The sequence below is a fragment of the Abramis brama genome (assembly GCF_963993115.1).
Source record: "Abramis brama genome assembly, chromosome: 24".
Lineage (NCBI taxonomy): Eukaryota > Metazoa > Chordata > Actinopteri > Cypriniformes > Leuciscidae > Abramis > Abramis brama.
The window spans coordinates 24,364,889-24,386,975 of NC_139986.1; the positions used below are offsets into that span (position 1 = coordinate 24,364,889).

A 22,087-nucleotide genomic window follows, 5' to 3' on the forward strand; every position below is an offset into this window, starting at 1 on the left:
CATTTATGACAGAACTGAGCAATTACTGCTGGAATACTGCTGAACTGGATCAGTGAGTGACGAACGATTCTGTTACACAGTCTCGGATCACTGGATTATTAAACGAATCATTGTCTAATGCCAAGTGAAAAACTGACATATTTACAGTCTGTAAACGTATGCGATTTACAACCGTTTGGTAATGTCCCACAGCGCTAAAAACTTTAATTATCAAGGAGTATGAGGGAATAAAAGTCATCTGACCAACCTTTACAGATCATCTGCGAATTACAATCTTCGTCTGGTTTTAAATTAGTCGCTTTTCACAGGGTACGTTCTGTTAATGTCCCGAAGGACATCTGCTGGTTCTGTAATGCATAATTCCATTAAAGCAGCACTGTGAACTTTATATGAGATTTCATTCAATAAAAATACACGTGCTAAAGCACTGATTTGAAAACAACATTTTAATGAGCTCGAGTGGAGCAATAATAAGCACTACTGCTGGGTCGCTAGAGCAAATGACTGTTTATGTGTATTATAGCCATGACGCATACATTTTTGAAAGTAAGCAAGTGCTTATTCTGTTAGTTTCTCCTTTTCAAAAATTCATAAATCACAGCTACTATACACAAAAATAACCATAACCTAAATAACTTAAAAAAATAATTCTGGTCCCAAAATATATGACAACAAAACCTTTAATAAAATTCAATACTGAATTTCAATACGGTTTGTGTAAAGAATGTAGAAGTTAAAAAAGATTAAAAATTATTTCTAAAGGGACAAATTACCCTAAGGATGGATTAAAAGTCATCAGGGTAAAAAAGCCACCATGCAGGCAATAGTGAAATACTGTGTGTGTGTATATACACATACACACACACACACATACACATATATATTAGCTGTCAATCGATTTAAAAAAAAAAAAAACTAATTAAATTGCACATCTTTAACTAATCACGATTAATCATACCTAACATTAAAATGTTAGTTATAATTATGGAATCTCTTTCCATGTAAATGTATTTTTCTCAATTTCTGGGGATTAAATGAGTAATTATAGCCATTCAACATTACAGTATGATTGAGAGGCATAATGTTTAACATTTAATAGGCTTTAAAAAAAAATGTATAACAACTTTAAATTTAAATGAACTTTACATAAACCTATGGTAACACTTTACAATAATGTTCCATTAGTTAAGGCTAGTTAATGCATTAACTAATATTAACTAACAATGACCAATACATTTGTTACATTTCTTATTAGTCTTTGTTAACATTAATAAAAAATACAACTGTTTATTGTTCAGGTTCATATGTTAACAGATACAAGTTTTGATTAAATAATGTATTAGTAAATAAATGTTGAGATTAACATTAACTGAGATTAACAAATGTTTTAAAAAATGTTCATTGTTTGTTTGTGTTAACTAATGTAGTTGACTAACGTTAACAAATGAAACCTTATTGTAAAGTGTTACCCATATTATAATAAATGTCACATTTAGCTCTGCCTTTAATATAGTAAGGCTCAATGTTTAGGATATTTTCCTACTGGCTCTGATTTTTACCTAAGACTAAGACTAATGCCAAACCAAATCACATCTCAAAGTCCTGGAATTCAATTCTTCCCTGTTTTTTTTATTGCCCAAGCACCATATTTCAAGACTTATGGAATTTATCATAGCACTTTTATTGAGTGCATCAAACCACATTTCAGCTCACATTTCAGGCGGACCGTACCGCTGCACATCACTAAATCATGTCAAGTATCTGTGGTGGGATGATGATGAAATCTTAAAAATCACATCCCTATTCGTGTGTGAGCTTTACAGGGAGACTCCGGTCAGAGCAGTGAAGTGTGTGTCAGAATGAACCCGAGCGAGACAGACAGACAAGGACGACCAGTCCTCTTGTGAAAATTTCAGATGAAAATGAATGGTCCTAAAACTGGGAATCACAACTGATTTATCTCTATTTACAATGAGCTTAAGGGGGGAAAAAACTATTTGTGGCAACTATTGATTTCTGCATCTTTGCAGTTTGTGGCCTAAGTGGGATTTATCTGCAATTTTATCAAGGTTTCAAGGTTATAAAGAGTTTTTAGGGATACTTTTCAACTAGATAACAGATAAACCAGCTGAAACCCATATTGACCAAGTTAGGAGACCAGCTTGCCAGCTTCCCTGCTGAAACAAAACAGCATGATAAATTAGTTTCTTCATTTCTATAAATCAAGTTCACAAATAGATCCTCTTGGCTCGCACATCCTTCACAACTTATCAAAAAGTTCAGACATTTTGGATTTCCCTCCTCTGTAAATATCAAATTGTTTTTAGAAGCCTTTTGAACAAATAACAAGCTTTTTTTCCCCAAATAGTTTTTTTTAGACCAACTCACATCTCCATTGTCAAACAACTCCAGAAGTCTGGCTAACGTAGCAATTATTGTGTAGTTTATGTATCTAAAATACAATCATACATTTGTTTGCTGTGGAAAACATTGAATCTCTTTGGTAACAGCGCCATCTTGTGGTCATTGTTCTCACACAGCACTAGCTAACTGCTAACTTGTGTGGTAAATGACTAATGTTACTACGGCAAAATATATTTTGTGAAAGCCTCCTTTAAAAAGAACAGAAATCAGATTAATTTACCCCCAAAAATCACAAATTCAAACCAAACAAGTGTGTTCCCCAAGCGCTAACTGCAAATAACTGCAACATATTACAATGTTGGTTGCAAACAGTGATCAAAGCAGAGACACATTTTAAAGCTGTTAAAGGCAGAAGTGATGAAGCGACTCAGAAGCCAGCGGAGGAATCAAATGAGCTGCACCGCTGCCTGACTGCTTCTGTATTCCCAAAACACACAGTCTGCTGGGAGACGAGTGTGTGTGTCAGTGAATAACAGATGCTGTTTTCTTCAAACCCAGGGCCTTGTTCTGCAACTCCCGAATGAGAGAGCAGCACTGGGCACAATCAGGAGAAGAAACAGACCTGTTCTGTCACTCACACACCATGAACATCCTACCTCAGGTTTAATACTCATGTTCACCCAAAAATGAAAATACTGTCAAGTCTTTACCAACCCGTATGCCTTCATTTCTTCCATGAAATACAAAAGATGATGCTCTGAATAATGTAAAGGTAATTCCCCCCCCCCATGCAATTACAATGAATGAAGCTGTAAAGCTAAAAAAGCCATAATAAAAATTTCAGTTCACTTAAGAACTTGATATCCACCCTATGGTTCTGCTTGGCAGGTTAATGAGAGTTTGTGTAAACTCAACATGAAATGACATTTACAAACCATTTTGCTTACACAATCTGGCATATTTCTGAGTGCAACGGATATTCAGATAAAATGTTGAGCAAGACTTGCTTTTATTCATAAGTAACTGACTGGACTGTTAAAATTGGGCTTTACATACTAGAATTTACAAAATTAGGAGTGAAGGAAAAGTAGAGATTGTAATATCACACAAAGAATGATTTTTTTTTAAATTTTGAATTATTTAAAGTCGCAATACTGGCATTTTATGAGGCATAAAACTAAATAACTATAAAAAAATACCTAAAAATCGTATAAAGAAATATATCATATTTAAATAAACAAAAAAACACATAAATAAATAAAAATGCATTATCCAAAATATTTTCATTTCACACAAATCAAACATTTATTGTTATTTTTAGTTCTAGGAAAGTTGCAATACTGGCATATATTATGAGACATAAATAAATATATACCATATTAATGAAAAAATAAATGTATTATATTTATATAAATAAAATAAACGCTTAAAATTTAATCAGTTATATAATTATATATTATATACACAGAATATTTCAGGTTAAAATCACAGTAAATGCACTTTGCATGAAATGAGCAATCTCATTAGTCTTGTCAAAACATGATGTTTCAGCTTTTGACTATAATTTCAACAGTGTGCATTTGACATTCATCCCCTATTGACTTCCACTGTAAGTGCTTCACTGCAAATATGATTACCGGTATGATTCAAATGAGTCACGAGTCAAATATTTTCCGTGGTTCACAAATGTGATCAAGAAAAGCGTGTATGGATTCCTTTAATGTGCCACGTTCGTGATTGTGTTGTTGGCAAGATGTGAAGTCGGCATATCACTCCATTACTGTCTGTGCCAGAACATAACACAATGTTCAAAAGGCCCATACGACGATATCGCTCAAGAAAGAGCTATTGATCAAATTAGGCACTTGTCCATTGAATCAGACAGACCACAGCTGAGCCTCGGCGTATTAATTTCACATAGCGACACAGATGCTGATATGATCTCATCTGAAATGACCATCAGCACACTATTACATCCACAGCCGGTTGCATTAACATCCCAGGTTGCATCAGACACAAATTAAACATCATTAGGTGAGAACATAATGGCCAAATGTTCGACCCAGGAGTATTAATCACAATCTAAATTAATTACAGATACTTTCAAAGAGATTTGAATGTTTGTTCATGCAATTACTGGTTAGGTTTTCACACCACAGAAAGTATTAGAGAATATGAAAAGATACCGGGCCAGGAAGTGAAGATTTTAATCAGCCGTATGAACGGGGACGCATCATTTGGGGAAATCTCGGTTTACACTGAAGTGGTAACAAAACCCTGGAGTGATGATGGAGGGTCCTGGACAGACTGGGATATGTGCTATAGATCTGTTACAGCATTATGGGAAACAGAAGCCTTGCACATAGGAATGTAATACGAGACACAAGGTCACGCTGTTTGAAACTGATGGAAAGGCTGTAAGGCCTCATTTGTTATTCAGGAAAAAACAAATATAGGAAAAAAAAAGAAAAAGGCGAGACTGTGACCCCTAAGATCTTCTCAAATGTTTTGGGATTTTTCCCCGGGTTTGTGACACCAGCTGTCGGATAGATGGATTTATTTCCTGATGATGCGAAGACATTTCCTGTGTATTTTCCAATAGCGTGTAACAATTTGATGCTATTTTAGGTTCACAATGAAAGGAATCCATCACAATGATCCAGTGATTTATAACGCAACTTTTGAAATATGGCATTAATAAAATAAACACTCTCTGACAATATAACAAATGGGTAATAAACTGTCAGTGGCAAACCCTGAAACACAGTGTTCAATTTTAAATTAGGGCGATCAATCAAGTCAAGAGGAAGCGTTTGACACTTATCCGCAACTCCAATCTATCTATATATAATATGCAATAATCTGAATATATATAAATATATATTATACAATATAAAAATCAATCAATTTTATATATATATATATATATATATATATATATATATATATATATATATATATATATATATATACACACTTTAAAATAGAAAAGTATACTATAAATTATTTAAAAATATATATTAAAATCATTATTTCAATGAATCAATCTATCCATCTATCTATCCATCCATCTATCCATCCATCCATCCATATATCTATCATATATCTATCCATATATCCATCCATATATCATCCATCCATCCATCTAATATTCTATTTATTCAAATTAATACACATGCTGTTTAAATATATATAAATAAAACAGACATTATCCAATATATATATATAAAAAATAAACATATACATTAAATAAAATATAAAAAAATATATATCATACAAAAAAAATCAAATAATGAACATTTTATGTATTTAATGTACATGTTTATTCAGAATATATGACACTACCTTCACCTTGATATCTTATTACGTTGCCAATATTGCATTTGAGGCCACCTTAGGAGCTATTTCTCTTTTTTTTTTTATCCCTTTATTTTCATTTTCTTAAAGACAACAAACATGCACAATGACACCAAAATAGTAACTATACATGTAAATATCTAAATATACTTTCTAAGCAGTACCTTTGTACAAGCTACATTGAGCTGAGTACCTGAAATAGAACACCCCCCTCCCCATATTGCAATGATTGTAGAAGGTGTCTTCAAATGCTCTACAAACAAAAACCTTTTGCACAAGAGCAAAGAGTGAACATATACAATCTTTTATCTTAGTGAGCGACAACAACAGAAATTAAAATAATGTATAATCAGACAGCTTTTTTAAATTAAAGTAGTTGTAAAACAAAAATAATAAAAACAAAATAATAATAATAATACACATAAGGCTTGTTCAGTCCACCTTTAAGAATTTTCTTATTGGTTTCCAAATCTTAATGAAAATGGATAGTTTGTCTTTTAATATAAATCTCAGTTCTTCCAAGTGCAACATATTTCCCAACTCCCTAGCCCACATCTCAAAAGTGGGTACAGAATCTGCTTTCCACATCTGCAAAATAAGTCTTTTTGCAAGCATCATACACAGCGAAATGGCCTGTGTCTGATATTTATTGCAAGAAGCATTCTCTGCTCCTAAAAGTCCAGTGCAAGGCTCAGGCTCCAAATCAATAGAGTTTGCTTCAGAAAGAAATTTAAATATACATTTCCAAAATGGTTGAATTTTACTACATGACCATAAAGAATGAAACAGTGTGCCTTCTGACATTTTACACTTATTACAGAGTGGAGAAATCGTGGGATAAATTTTATGAAGTTTTGACTTAGAATAATGAAGCCTATGAATTATCTTGAACTGAATCAGATTGTGTCTAGCATTCAAAGAACATGCATGTATACTTCTCAAGCACTCATCCCACATGTTTTCGTGAATGCTTAGACCAATTTCCTCCTCCCAGTCTTGTTTTATTTTCTCTGTGTTATTGTCCACATTTTCTAGCAGTAATTTGTAAAAGTTTGACACACTACCACTCATACCACTTTCTCTCTAAAGTGGGATTCAAATTCAAAATTTCAAAGTTTGGAATGTGCTTTCTAACAAAATCTCTAACTTGCAAGTAACGGAAAAAATGTGCAGAAACATAGTTATGTTTTAGCTGTTCAAAAGAGCTGAATGTACCTTCCCTATAAAGATCTTGAATTGTTACTATACCCATGTGTTTCCATTGAAAAAACAGCTTATCGTGTAACCCCGGAGGAAAAGCATGATTATTACAAATAGGAGTGTCCAGATATATATCTGGAAAGGAGCTATTTCTCAATCGAGATGGAATCTAATACTGCAAATAACAAAAACATCTATTAGAGGTACATCATTTCAGGTCAGAAGAAAAACGTGGGTCTAAATAAAGGTGGCTTCCCTGATGCACTTTGGTTTTCAAGAAGAATTAAAAAGAATATGTCCACTGGAAGCCATTTAAAAGTATAATTGAGTCAAGTAAAAGCCTGGGAAATTAGATGCTTTTGGTTTTCTGTTTCTGTTTAGTGCGATTCAGACTCCTGGCTGGCAGAAACAAGCTCATTAGTGTGGGCAGCTGTTGGGTGTGTGACTAAGATGGAAAGGAAAGGGACTCAGTACATTCTGCTTCTGCTCGCTCCATCTCTCCCTGCAACACTAAATCAATGCCACAAGCCCACATCCACACATTTCATTCCCAAATCACTCCATCTCAGGCCCATCTCATTTCGGCTCACCCCTATGCTATTCAACCGGAACCGCAAAGGCATCTTTACACCATCTCATGCCACAATAATCCATCTAGTACCCATCATCCCGCTTTCATTTCCAGAGTCACTGCTACAACCAATCATCATGAGATCTTCATTTCAGAACAAGCTCATGCAGGACCACAAGCAATGACATGTTATATCATTTCCATCTGCTTTTGAAAGAGACATTCACAATTTTTCTTTTATTATAAAAATGAAACAACACCATCATGTCTAAATTCATGTTGTTTAGCCCTGTGATCGCTGTTGATTTTGATATACAATCAAACAGTTCTAATTTAATTTGACATGCATTTTAATTTTACTGTATTAAAAAAAAAAAAATTTTTTTATATATATATATATATATATATATATATATATATATATATATATATATATATATATATATTTTGTTTGTTTTAAATAATGTGCCCTGAAGAATTTTGCACAGTAAGACTGGAACACACATTAAAAAAAAAAGTAAACAGGGACTTATTAGGGAATATTTCAGTATATGTACACAAAAGCAAAAGTCACATTTACAGTATATGCACATTGTGCATTTCTTTTCTTTTTTTTGCTGTATTTTATAAATACTTTGAATTTCATTTATTTACTTATTTGAATTAATTTATGTATAAGTGATTACATGTTTAAATATTAAAAATTACTCTCAAATAAATTTCTAACTAATAGAAGCACACACACTGTTTCATAAATTCATGAGCTCGGTCCTGTATTTGCTGTGTGCAGCAATAATTTTATACAATTACTTAAAATGAACATGTTCAACAGCCCTAATTTTGATATCATATAAAAGAAAATCATTTTTGGCTTAAGAAATATTATACATTTCTTTACTGCCACTTTTGATCAATTAAATGAGTCCTTGCTGTATACAGTTTTTTAAATATTACTTAACCCCCAAAACGTTTTAATAGTATTTTCAACATTGATAATATGTTTCTTCAAATCATCATATTAGAAGGATTTCTGAAGGATCATGTGACACTGAAGACTGGAGTAATGATGCTGAAAATTCAGCTTTGATCACAGGAATAAATTACACTTCAAAATATATTCAAATAGAAAACAGGTATTTTAAATTGTAATAATATTTAATATTACTGTTTTGATGGTATTTTTCATCAAATAAATGCAGCCTTGGTGAGCAGGAGAGACTTCTTATGTTTAAAAACATGAAGATATTTACATGGTACTACAAATAATACCATGGAATTAGCTTTGTACACGTGCCTAAAACACACCTAAAACATCAGTACATCCCTGTGCACTGTGGAATTGCCATGGCATCATGTCCGAAAGCACTTTAATAACATGGCACTTTTTTGTTTGTCCTGCAAGATGACTCTAGTGCCTGAGGAGACCAGAGTATCTAATGCTATTATGAAGCAAAGTATGCTATCCCATTATTAGGCAGCTAGTGTGATGTGGCTGTAAAACAGCTTATGTGTCAGATGCACTGCACAGTCACACTGTTTTCCTTGAAAAATTACCCTGGAGTGACCAGAACGTAAGCCATAATACTCTTTCCGCTGTTGCCTTGGGTACGCCAAGTTGGCAGGGAGCTAATATTCTGAGCCGCTCTTAACTGACTAGCTCATTTACGCATTATACAAACAAAAGAATCCTACTGGGCATGAAAGTTCCCGCCGCTGAAGTAAAAGGCATTCACACCAACACGTACTGCAGTGCCAAACCTTATTTTAACTCTGGCTGAACTACTGTAGGAACGCCAAGTAGTTTAGCTAACTATAACGCTAATGAGTTTTTGTTGCTGATTTTAGCTTAAATAGCAATTATTTCCAAAATACCCTGATGACCTACTACTACCGGCGAGATTGTGAAGTGTGCATACGATGGACACTTTACTATCCCATGAGGCCACGGGAGAGGATTTATGAATGGCTGTGAAGCGGGAGCATGTCTATGTTCCCACAGCCCTATGTTCCCACAAATGGCCTACCCCTGACCCCACCCCTAAACCTACCCATAACTGGGGTTTAGACAAATCGTAAAAAAAAAAAATTCTTAGAAATGTGGGAACATAGGGCTGACCCCTGTGAGGCGACACAACTGAGCCTGGTAGGTCACATGGTAACATGGAGAATGTAGTATGTCCAGATTACATTAATACTATATAGAACATACTTTTTTAGCACTCGCAAAGTACGTACTTGTTAAAAATAAGTACCTATTCATGAGCATGCGATTTCGGACGCAGCCCAAGACAATTATCTGATTTTTAAGTTAGCACGGCCTTTATAGCCTAGCATAGACAAATGTCGCTTCCTTATGACATGTTTGAGAGTTACCATAGTAAAACCATGGTATTCTTGGAAATATTTATATACAGTCATTCTAGTTCTTTTTCTAAAAAATATGATAGTATAAGAATATGCTTAAAAATTGAGTACCATGGTATGTATCAAAGTACCATAGTATTAACATCTTTGTACCACAGTGCTGCCACATTAGTGATGAATAATTCTTCTGTGTACATTTTTTTTTTTAATTCATGTGCCCTACTAATTTTTAATCAAAATAACTTCACCTTCCTCTTGCAGTGACATCTCTTCTCTGATGACGTGTTTACTGGTGCAAGGGCGGGGCAACCTGTCACTCACATAAAATTGACCAATAGCAAACCACAACCATCCAAACAATTCTCAATCACAAAAATCAAGTCCCACCCTATACTTTTTTTCTTGTTTGAGAAGCCGTTTCACTCAAACATATGTTACAATAGGGAAGAAAACACATCGCAACTTCCGTTTCATGCCTACTTTAAGGTTGTAACATAAATATGATCATGTTCACACAAGGTCGACGGCAAATTACAAGCCTACAACAAATTACGATTTTCCTGATTCCAGTATCATTAATTATCTGAGCCTTGTCATGAAAACATTGAGACAACGTTCTTGTTTGCTGCATTGATCAGGCGCACCATATACTGATTACTGAAAGATAATCCTGTGATGAGAAACTGCACACTTCACTGCTAGATGAAAGACATTATGTAGACATGTCGACTGCCAACAAAACAATTAGGCTCAGGTCTGGACAGCAGCTTGAGAGACAATTTCATCATGACACAAGTCTGACTTGGACGATCAATGTGACTGCGCTGGTGTCTCTGAAAAGTAATGGAAACCAGCCACTTTACGCAATGCATCAAATACAAACACTTCTAAAATGATCTGGTGCAGAAGCTCTGAAGTAAATGACTTTTTGGGATTGTTTTACACAAGCCTTATCACATCATCGTTTGCTTTTGTTGCATTTTATTTTAGTTTTTGAGGTAATGAAATGTTCAACAATGCATTACAATTGGTTGTGCACTAAAAAGTACAAAATATTGCATTCAATTTGTTGCGTTCCTGCTTGTTTTTGTGTACTCGCTGTATTAATGCAGCAATTAAAAGTCATATCATGAGCTGAAACAACTCAACAGCATTAGCGGCTAACTGATGGATATATTTCTTGCTAATGATCTCTGCCAGACTATCAGACCACCGTGCCTAAGGCTTGGGAAACATATGCACTCGACGAAGGCATTCATGCATATTTAATCAAATCTCTCTAAACTTAGAGCTGACTGCGCAGCTTGAATTACCGATATTCAGCTGAAATCTAAAGTCTAGTGATAGCAAGGATGTGACAAATCCATCATATCACCAGAACCAAAAGCAGAAGCTCAGGATCTTGACGTCAGTGTCATCCTGAACCTGGTGTTTATAAAAGCAGACCTTCTTCTGCGGCTTCTGTTATGATGGATGAAGATAAAGATTTGGGTATGACGCACAGACACTTGATCAGTGCAAAAGGACAGATTCTTTTTAGAGCAACAGACCCTGTGCACAGCTCCACTTTCATTACTCAAATCAATGGGCCATATCATTGAAATGCAATCCTTTTTTTCTTCAGGCTTTGACAGCCATTTGCTGGCGGACTAAGATGTTTTTTAGCACAAGTTCCTTCAACAGAGAAGAAATGTTAAAGGTCACGTGAACACACTTTCTAATTGCCTAGAAGGTTCACAAGTGGAAAGCGGTATTTCAGAGGTAGCGTTAAAATCGATCGAAATTGATGATCTTGTCTCTTGTTTCAATTAAACTACAATCAAGATTAGCCTCCAAATTTGGAATAACCCATTTGCTGGTCAAGGGTCTAATTGGTTTGTCTTTATTTGATGTTTAGACATCCTCAGAAAATGACTAGGGATGCACTGAAATTATTTATTTAGAATTATAATATATATATACACACAATTATTTAATGGTCGGTCTTAGTTTTTTTTCATTTGCTGGTATTGGTTACCAATATTGGATAATTAAACACACACACATAATTAAAGATAAATAATATGCATTTCTCAAGCCAAAAATATAAGAAACACATACACTGTAAAAAATAAAAAATAAATTGTCAAATCAACTTAGATAACTAATGTGGTTCAGATAACATAATATTTTGAGTTTCTGTTGATTAAACCAATCTCCTTCATTGTATTACCTCAATGAACTAAAAATGAAGGCAACCAAGTAACTTATTTTAAGTTGAACCAACAATATTTGTATGTATGCATGTATGTATGCATATGAAGAGTTCAGATGCAAAAGCCTCTAAGTGCCATCTGATATTTTCTTCTAGAATGATAATTTTTATCAAGCTCGTATATTTAAATTCAATAATTTCACTTAAATGGCAATGAAGATTACCTATTAATTGTCATTTAAGTGAAATTACTGACCTTAAATATATGAGCTTGATAAAAATGATCATTCTATAGAGTGATCATATATTCTATATATATATATATATATATATATATATATATATATATTCTATATATCATCTATATTCTTAGAGGCTTTTGCATCTGAACACTTCATATATACTGGTACACACACAGAAAATAATGTATATACATACATATAGAAACCAATACCAAAAGTAACCTAAAAAATCTAATAAATCAAGTGAATTTATTTTAGACATTACAACATTACAATGTATGAAAACTGGATATTAATTTTCAGATTTGCTAAAGAGTAAGATTTTAAACTTAAAAGTAAAAATACACATTCAAATATCCAATAAAGACCAATAACAATAAGCCAATAACACTTTGGTTCTGATTCATACAGTATGTGCATCCCTAGAAATTTCCATCGCAAAGCGCTCACCTTGATCAAAAGTGGCTCAAATGCCTAAAAACTGTCCATTCAGTGGCTCTCTGTCCACCTTTACTCACAGTTGTGAAGTTCTCCGCACCGCAGTCCTTCCCACGATACTTGCAGTCCAGCAGCATTTCATCAATACTGTGGCTGGTCCTCTGTACAAACTCCAGCATGTTGAAGGTCTTGCTGGGGAAGAACTTGCTGTTGTCCGGCTGCTGTCCCAGGGCAGCCATAAAGTCATCAAAGTCACTTTGCTCCACTCCGAGCAATCCCGCCATCCAGAAGAGATCATTGCGGATCATTTTGGAGCGTCTGAAGCTGTTGTAGTTGCAGAGAGTGATGGCTGGAAAGAACATGACGGGACTGTCCATTTCATCCAGGATGGTAACGTGAGGATAGCTGAGGTAGTCCATCACGGCTCCGGCCACCTGGTAGAGGAAGATGGAGAGCGAGGAGCAGAACGCCGCTGCCCAGAGCAGACGTCTAAACGTTACTCCTCCAGGCAGGAAGATATGGCTCAGCCCATGAAGGGTGCAGTTGGCCCCGAAAACAGTGATGTCTGATGGCCGGGGCTGCTCGTCCTCTTCAGCAGAACCCATTGCAATGAACTAAGCGGTGATCTAGCAAGCTAAATCTAACCTCTACGAAGTCTGGATTGTTTCGAAGTGAAGCTGGTGCCGTCTAAGCGGGCTCTAGGTCATAACACCCTCGTCCATGTGGGGAGGTTAGGAAACATGAGACGCCTGTTTTGATGCTGACAGCGGTTTCTGTTTTGTGCATTCTTGGAGGGCAAAGAGGACCAAAGATTGGGTTTCGTTGGGATGAAACTCAGTCCCTTAATAGATAAAGGCTGAGGAGAAGCCCATGAGAAACCATAGAAATTAATCAATAATGAAGTAGTTAAAAAATGCAATAGCAGGCAAAGGAATGTTAGGCAATTGGTCTATAGGGAATTAGTGATGCTTCCTAAATGAAAGTATTAAACTTTTGTGCTACAGACATGCATGATAACTCAATTTGAGCAGTTTGTGTGCTGTTACTTCTCAAAAGGAGGGGAGGGCAAAACATTCCCATAGACTTGCACCGAAGCAAGGACTGAGACTAGAATATCACAGAGACTTTGGGGTGGGATCTTTTGACATGAGCCAGTAAGTAACCACTAACCACCCAAAACATCTTGGAAAACACATATAGCAATGTGCTAAAAATCCTCCAGAACACAATCATCCAGAACACCCTAAAATGCAATTTTCAGCATCATTACTCCAGTCTTCAGTGTCACATGATCCTTCAGAAATCATTCTAATATGCTGATGTGCTGCTCAAGAAACATAGAAAGTAATATATATTACTTTTAAATTACTTTTTACCATTTTAATGCTTCCTTGCATAAAATTGGCAGTTATGAACCTGGCCAACCAAATGAGAGCTCTGTGATCTCGAACAAAAATGCTGAAAATTATTTAACATGTGAAGTATTAACCAAAAGCATACAAGGAATAATTTGGCATTGAGGAACAGTTGCATGGCCCAAAATGGACAGATGCAAGCTCAGTGTGTTCAAACTTTGACCTCAGTGGAACATTTACAATCAATCAATCAATCAATCAATCAATCAATTGCAATTATTGTTGTATAAGGGATCTTTTGTGTTCCACAGAAGAAAGTAATTCATACATGTTTGTAACAACATGCGGATGAGTAAATGATGACAAAATGTTCATTTTTGGATGAACTATCCCTTTAAATACTCTCTAAATAATGACTTTAAGCAAGTAAACATTCCAAATGGATTGTTTTAGCACTTTTTAGCAAACAGTGTCTGTTAGATTGTATAACGTTTCATTGTTCCCAAATTGCATCTATCCATTTACTTATCTAGCTATTGTCTTTTGTCTCTTATGAATCTATCGATCTTCCTGGATAGCCAGATACACAAACACACAATTTCACAGGGAGAAAAAAAAAGGACTAGGAGGAAAACGAATCACTCCAGCAATGTGCGTTCGGCAATTAATCTGCCTCGCGCCGTTCGGTCACTGCAATTCTGAAATCGGTGGAGCACAGCAGACTCTCATAATGCAGCCTCCAATCTGAAGCCTTAACACACCGCTTCCTCCACATCAGCATTTCAGTGTACGAGGGCCCAAACGAGACTTCACCCCCTTTCAACATCGAGAGAACTGCATTCACACGTGTTCAGATTACTGATCTCAGCCTGCACGCGCTTTCATATCCCGAGCCCTGTTTCTCAGACATGCAGGAAATGTCAATGTTAGTATATGAAGACTGCCAAATCCACTTAGCTCTTACAAAAGGGAAGTCTTAAAACGCCGGAGTACGGAAGAGCCTCGCAGGACTGAAAATCCATCAGGAAAGGGAAGCCGACAGACAAGGAGCTCAAAATGAGGATGGCTTTAAATTTAAAGCATTAGATTATGTTATACATGACGTGAACGGCAGTATACTGCAATACAAATCAATAAGACTCTAGATGTTATGTATCATCAAATCCAATGATTTGCTGCTTTAAAATGTGACATTTGACACATCATACTGATGTTCAATACTGCCTCCTGCTGGTAATTTTTCCCTGCCGAGTCAAGCATTTCTTTTAATTAGAGCACAATGGGCCATCTTCAACAGCATGAACCAGACCTTTCAAACACTGACCTGAATGTAAAATGTGGCACACAATTAAAACAGCCCCAAAAAAGCATTGGGTCAATATCTGCGTGAGCCACACAACATGTCTGAATGTCACTGCATTAGATAATAAAATACGAAAGCAAGTTGTATCTGCAAAGCACATGATGTTGGAGCTTTTCTCTGCAAAAAACAACACATTAACACATTTAACACATGAATTATGGGCATTTTCCACACAAAAAAAAAACAGTACAATTTTTAAACATCAATTGTTTTTATAATTTTTAAGCCTAAAAATTGTTTTTGTGAGATGATTTGCTTGTAACGTGTGCTTATGCTATATTTCAATAAAATAAATGCCACTTTGTTTGATATTTCCAAAGTTCCCAAACTTTTTGACCAGTAAATTTCCATTAAATTTCTAGTTGACTGTGATGACCGGCTTTTCTTTTTCTTTCTTGATTCATACTGATTCACTAAAGAATCATTCAGAGTGATTAGTGAACCATTTGCCAATTAATTAAAAGAACTTGACAACAATTCGCTCACAAATTGAACATCATTGTGGGTTACAAACAGTTTTCACTCTACTCAAAAAACAACATGTACAGTAGCAGATGAAATATTTTAAAACAGAGCATAACTAGAAAATTTTATATTTCACAACAGAATGTTCATGCCTTTGACATGATTTATTAACTGGCATGACTTTTCCCATCATTTTGAAATATTCAGCCAATAAACAAACACACACACTTAAAAATTACAGTTTTTGTGACAATGGGAACCATGTATTTTATGTAATAAAATGTCATTCATGCTTGAAGTGCATCATTTTATGTTATTTTATGCATACTACCGTTCATTTTTTTGGAGTTGATATCTTTTTATAGATAAAAAGTCTCTTACGCTCACAAAGGATTCATTTATTTGATCAAAAATTTCTAATATGCTGATTTGTTGCTCAAGAAACATTTCTTTTTATTATCAATGTTGAAAACCGTTGTGCTGCTTAACATTTTTTGTGGAAACTATAATACGTTTTTTTCAGGATTCTTTGATGAATAGAAAGTTCAAAAGAGTTCTTTCAAAAGTTCATTTGTAGTGTTTTAAATGTCTTTACTGTAACCTTTCATCACCGTAATATGTCCCTGCTGAATAAAAATATAGATTTTTTTTAATTTTTTTTAAATCTTACAGACCTCAACCTTTTAAACAGTACTGTATTATATGTGTATATGAGCCATACTTAATTCAACAGAACAATTTGCATTCTGTTAAAATTATATTACTTGCCATGCTATTATACATCCTCCAGGTAGTAATTCATAAGAAACAAGGACACAAAAGGACACGCGTGAATTCCTTTCATTGCATTTGAAAGGGGAAAGGTGACTTTTCCAGTCCCTGAGGTAACTCTATGAAGAGCCATTCTGTGGGAATGAACTGAGAGCTAATGAATCTGCCTTCTGTGTGAAGTCGTCTTATCAAAGACATTTGTGGGGAAAGCGAGATTGCTGTCCTTTAATGAGAATGTAGAAACAGAGGGCCGGATTTGGGACACTTGTGCTCGCTTTGATGTCTACAATGAATAGCACAGCCTTTCTAAATGGAAATCGAACATGTTTTGGCTCATTTCAGCCACAAATTAAGCACTTAAAAGACCAAAAATGGCAATTCTCACGCTCATGCCATTTCAAACCTGCACGCTGTTATTTTTTTTCTTTCTTTGAAACGCATGCGATTTCAGAGCTTTAGCAAAGGGGACTGATTTATTTGATCAGTCAATAAATTATCATTTTTGGTTTGTTGCTCACATAAAGTGTTCATATCGTATTAGATTTTATGGTGCTTTTCATCTCTTTTTGGTTACACTTTAAAGGTGCAGTAAGCGATTTCTGAGAAACACTGTTGAAAATTTAAAATCAACACCTAAACAAACAATTTTGTAATGTCCATTCTGTGTGTGTGCTGAAAAAAATTGTTTGTATATAATCCTGGCTGTGTAAATAGGACAAAAAACAAAAGTGGATCTGACCGAGCATCAAAACACTCTTGTAGCCAATCAGCAGTAGGGGGCGTGTCCACTCATGATGGGGGAGGAGCGAGAGTGAGTAAGAGGGAAATTTGTAGAAATACTGTAGAGAAAGAGATGGCTGCGATATTACCAAAGAGGTAAAGGTCAGATGAATATAATTGGAAGAAGAAAGGTCACGACCAGGCAAAAGCTTTAAGACCCGCGTTAATATTGGAGAAATGTTCTAGTGCTGGAGAGACATTAGAGAGCAGGAAGGCTTGAAAACGGATGCCGAGGTTACTTTGTTTCTGCTCGATACACAAGTAACATTGGTTTTTGTCATGTTTCACAGAGCCAAGATATGCTGTTGTTGAATTACAGCTGATTCATCCACACTTGTGCGAGTTATGTGATGCGTCAGCGGTTAGTGGTTTTCTGTGTTGCATAATTTGGGAGCGTAGCAAAGGGAGAAGTGTTTTTGTTTGAGTGTCGAGTTCAAATATTAACAGAGTTTCTCACCTTTAAGAAAAGGTTCTATATAGAACCTTAAAGGGTTCTGTCAGGCGCCTCATATAGAACCTTTTAGGGGTTCCCGCCATTTTATGGATTTAGTTTTAATCAATACATTTGGTTTTAAAAAAAAATATATTAAGCAGCTTATAAACATACTTTATCTCTAGGAAAATTGCTAAACAAAGTATTAAGACATTTCTCCTTATATACTGTAGAACATTTTTGGCATGAATGGTTCTTTAAAATTGAACCCCACTGTAAAAAATGTGTGATTTTAACGGTTAAAGATGCAACAGCAAAAACCCTTTAATTGTTTAACAGTAAGTTTCCTTACTATAAATGGTGATCTAACCTTACATTTAATGTAATTTTACAGTAAAATATTCTTAAACAGTTTCTGGAAGAGAAAAAGAACAAGTCATTACTGTGAAAACATTTAAATTGATATTCCCAGAATTCTGTATGTGACTTCACATTCAATGTAATTTTGTTGAAAAAACTATTTCCATTCAGTTATAGGGTTTAATATTACATCTAATGTGGTTAAATTAATGTTTAGTGCATTATTATTGTTACCATGATGGTGTTTCGTGTTTGTGTTAATGACACCTTCTGTATATTAGTATTTCCTTTCAGCTTGTGAAAAAGCTGCTTTGATTCATCACGTGACTTTCTCATCCCACATGTTTTCAGTGTATTACAAAGGTACAAAACAGATATTAGTACAGGTTGGCAAGTTACCATTATATCAGTTAACGAAATATGATTTTTACTGCATATTTAAGATAAATATGTAAAACCTAAAATGTTGCTACTGTATTTTTTTACAGTGAATTTCTGGCAACCACAGATGCCAGTTTTTTTTACCGTAAATTTCACAGATTTTTTTTTTTTCCCCAAGTAGGGTTTTATATCACTGAACCTTTCTAAAATGGAAAAAAAAATATGGAGGGGGAAAAATAGTGAGAGAATTTATTTTTGGCCGAACTATTCCTTTAACTTGCTAGGTAAATGGAAATTCTCCATGGTTCTTTGACAAGCATCAGCGATAGCTACAGGGATGATGATGCAGAACTAAGACAGCGAATCTCATGGGCTGGAAGTGGAGAGCTTGTTAAAAGGAAACAGAGGCAGGTGTTAATGTATTCGCTCTACTGTACCTTACTGTCTACAGGAGAGTAAACAGCCCACACAGTCATTCAGCACAAACAGCAAGGTTTCAAGGGCCATCAAAACATAACCGTACGCCCTCAAGCATTGAGCGGGGTGGGAAAATTCAGGCCGAAAGCAAATAATGCGTCATAAATAACACAACATGTTGAGTAAGAGTCTCTTTGACACAAAATGGTGGTAATTATGAACTTCAGATTTAAAGTAATTCCAGGGTTTTAATAGAAGGGCATAAATCTACATTCATAAATTCATAATCCCTGATGTCCGACGTCAGTCTCTCAACACGAATGGCCGTCTGAATATGCAAATGTACATTTAAAGCCCACTTGACAAAAAAAAAGAACTCTCTTTTTTGAGTTCTGACTCACAGATCCCGAAGGACGTTCAGACTAAAGATCGTATCATGCCATGAATCATTTCTGACCTTTTAACTCTTTAAGGCTTTATTTGCATGTCTGTCCAGGGAGAGAACCCATAATGAGTTGCATGTAGTTGAAAAGAAACGTCGCATGCACTTCTCCATAAAAAAAACGATACTTTCAAGTTACAAAAAAGACCAAATTACAGAGTGAATGAACCATAAAAGTAGTACTGTACATATGCCATCGTATTAAAGCCAAACATGTGTGAGGAAAAGTCATTATTCACCAATAATCTTTGCACAAAAGCTCATCAGACTTAAATGGCACACGCATTGCATCAGGTTTTTAAATGATATAATAAAACATATAAATAATAAGATATAATAATTATAATTATGCATAGTTATCATACACAAATGTCAGCTCAAAAAATGTTTTTATTTATATTTACACTACTATTCTAACGTTGGAGTCGGTAAGATTATTATTATTTTTTTAAAGAAATGAATAATTTTAATAAAAATGTCATATTAGAAAGAAAAATGTCTGGATCATGTGACACTGAAACCTGGAGTAACAGCTGCTGAAATTCAGCTTTGACATCACAGGAATAAATTACTTTTTATTTTAAATTATTTTAAAATATATTAAAATAGAAAGTATTTTAAATTGCAATCATATTTCACATTACTAGTGTTTATAATGTATGTAAACATTTTTTTTAACCTTATTGTATTTATTTATTTAACAATAAATTACTATAAAATAATACATAAATTTACCTAATGAAAAAACTTCTTGAAAAAGATTCCTGTATGGGGATTTAAGGGTGATAAAAAGACTTAATTTTTTAGTGAACTATCCCTTTAAACCATCATTTTCACCATCGCTCTAACATGAAATGACGACATCTGAAGTTCTTTCCACACTCCTCTGTGTTTTACTGTTGAATAATAGAGACATTCAGCGTTCAGTTGCTGATTTATGGCTGCGCTGCATGAACCGAGCACCAACTTTTACATGGATCATTTATCAAGGATTTTGTGCTTACATTTACAGTTACATTTGATCTCAGCTGACATTTTTTTTATACCCAAGTGACTTAGAAGAAACATCTCTTATAAATGCCAATTGCTCAAGCAGCTAGATGAGAATGTAACTCAAGAGCTGGGGTCAGACTTTATGAATCAAGGAGAACTTCATAAAAATGATACAACAGCATGATAACGGTCCAGAAGTCCAGAAGGCTATCAGATCAGTAAAAGTAAGTTCAGTCAATGCACACTGATGTGCAAATTAAAGTTCTAGGGGGTACAATGTAACAAAATAACTTATTTTTCAGCTGTGATGAGTCACCCACATGAAACTGCTTCTTATCACCAATTCTCAGAAGGCACATAATCAAGCGGCTCCTCTGAGCTTGACACAAAAGCTTTCTGAGATTTAAGGTTCTGGAATAAAATCACATTTTATGAAAAAGGGGGAAAAACACAAAATGTTCTTCATACATGACCAGAAAGGAACAATGACTGAAAATTAAATTCACTGGATGCTTACCGTATTCATTTCATGTACATAAAGGTTCAAAAATATCCATACATGATCCATGTTTTAATGAAGGGAATATTGGGAATGCCAAAGGAAGAAAACCAAATGATGTGCGTAACTTTCTTTACAATCACAAACTGCATTGCTAACATTCATTAACATTCTTATTTCCATCCAAACAGCTCACAACAAGCTTAAACAGCATTCAGCAGCTGCCAACATTTCACAAGTATACGTCAAAACCAACCTGCCATCTCAGAAGACAAGCCAAGACAGTCTGAATTATAGATGTCAACCATCTTGAATAAGACAGAAAGGTCCTGCATTTCGGTACTGATATTGAACACAGTTTGTATTTTAACATCTTACACAGTATTTATTGCATCTTAATCAGTTTCTAATACAAGTGTCAATGTGAAAAATACACATTAGAATGGAACAAGAATTATGAAAGATGTACAGTAGCTGTGAAGTTGTGCAAGAGCCCTCATGCTACACTTGGCGGTGGGAAGAAGGTCAAAGAAGATCAAGGAAGAGTTGCTCTACTAGGCAACTATTATCTGTTGGATTTTTGCACTTTTGGATCATCATAATGTTTTTCTATAAATGCTGGAAAAAACATTCAGACTTCGTTCATTTCACTAGTGCATGTTTCACTGAATTTATTGCCATATTAAAATTAAAGGGATAGTTCATCCGAAATGTCGTTCCAAACTTTTTTCTGCTGAACACAAAACGAAATACTTGATTTTTTAAAAATAAATTAATACTTTTATTCAGCAAGGATGCATTAAATTGATCAGAAGGTATTATTGCGACAAAAGATTTCTGTTTCAAATAAACGCTGCTCTTTTCAACTTTATAGTCAAAGAATCCTGAAAAAAATGTATCGCAGTTTCCACAAAAATATGAAGCAGCACAACTGTTTTTAACATTGATAACAATAATAAATGTTTTTTGGGCCGCAAATCAGCATATTAGAATGAGTAATGAAGCTAAAAAATTACGTTTTGATCAATAAACTACACTTTACAATATATTCACATAGAAAACAGCGGTTTAAAATTGTAATAATATTTCACAATATTA

At 34.7% G+C, this 22,087-nt stretch overlaps 1 protein-coding gene across 3 annotated transcripts in view; it reads right to left on the reverse strand.

The window, feature by feature from the left end:
- LOC311075434 (acid-sensing ion channel 1C) overlaps positions 1 to 22,087 on the reverse strand; it is an 80,939-nt gene that overhangs the window by 26,723 nt on the left and 32,129 nt on the right. For 2 of the 3 annotated variants that reach the window (XM_084102858.1, XM_084102857.1), the window contains exon 2: positions 12,811 to 13,164. The exons of the other annotated variant lie outside the window; for it this stretch is intronic. In XM_084102858.1, coding sequence (XP_083958984.1) covers positions 12,811 to 13,164 — 354 coding nt within the window. The remainder of the gene's footprint in view (positions 1 to 12,810; positions 13,165 to 22,087) is intronic. 3 annotated transcript variants of the gene reach the window in all.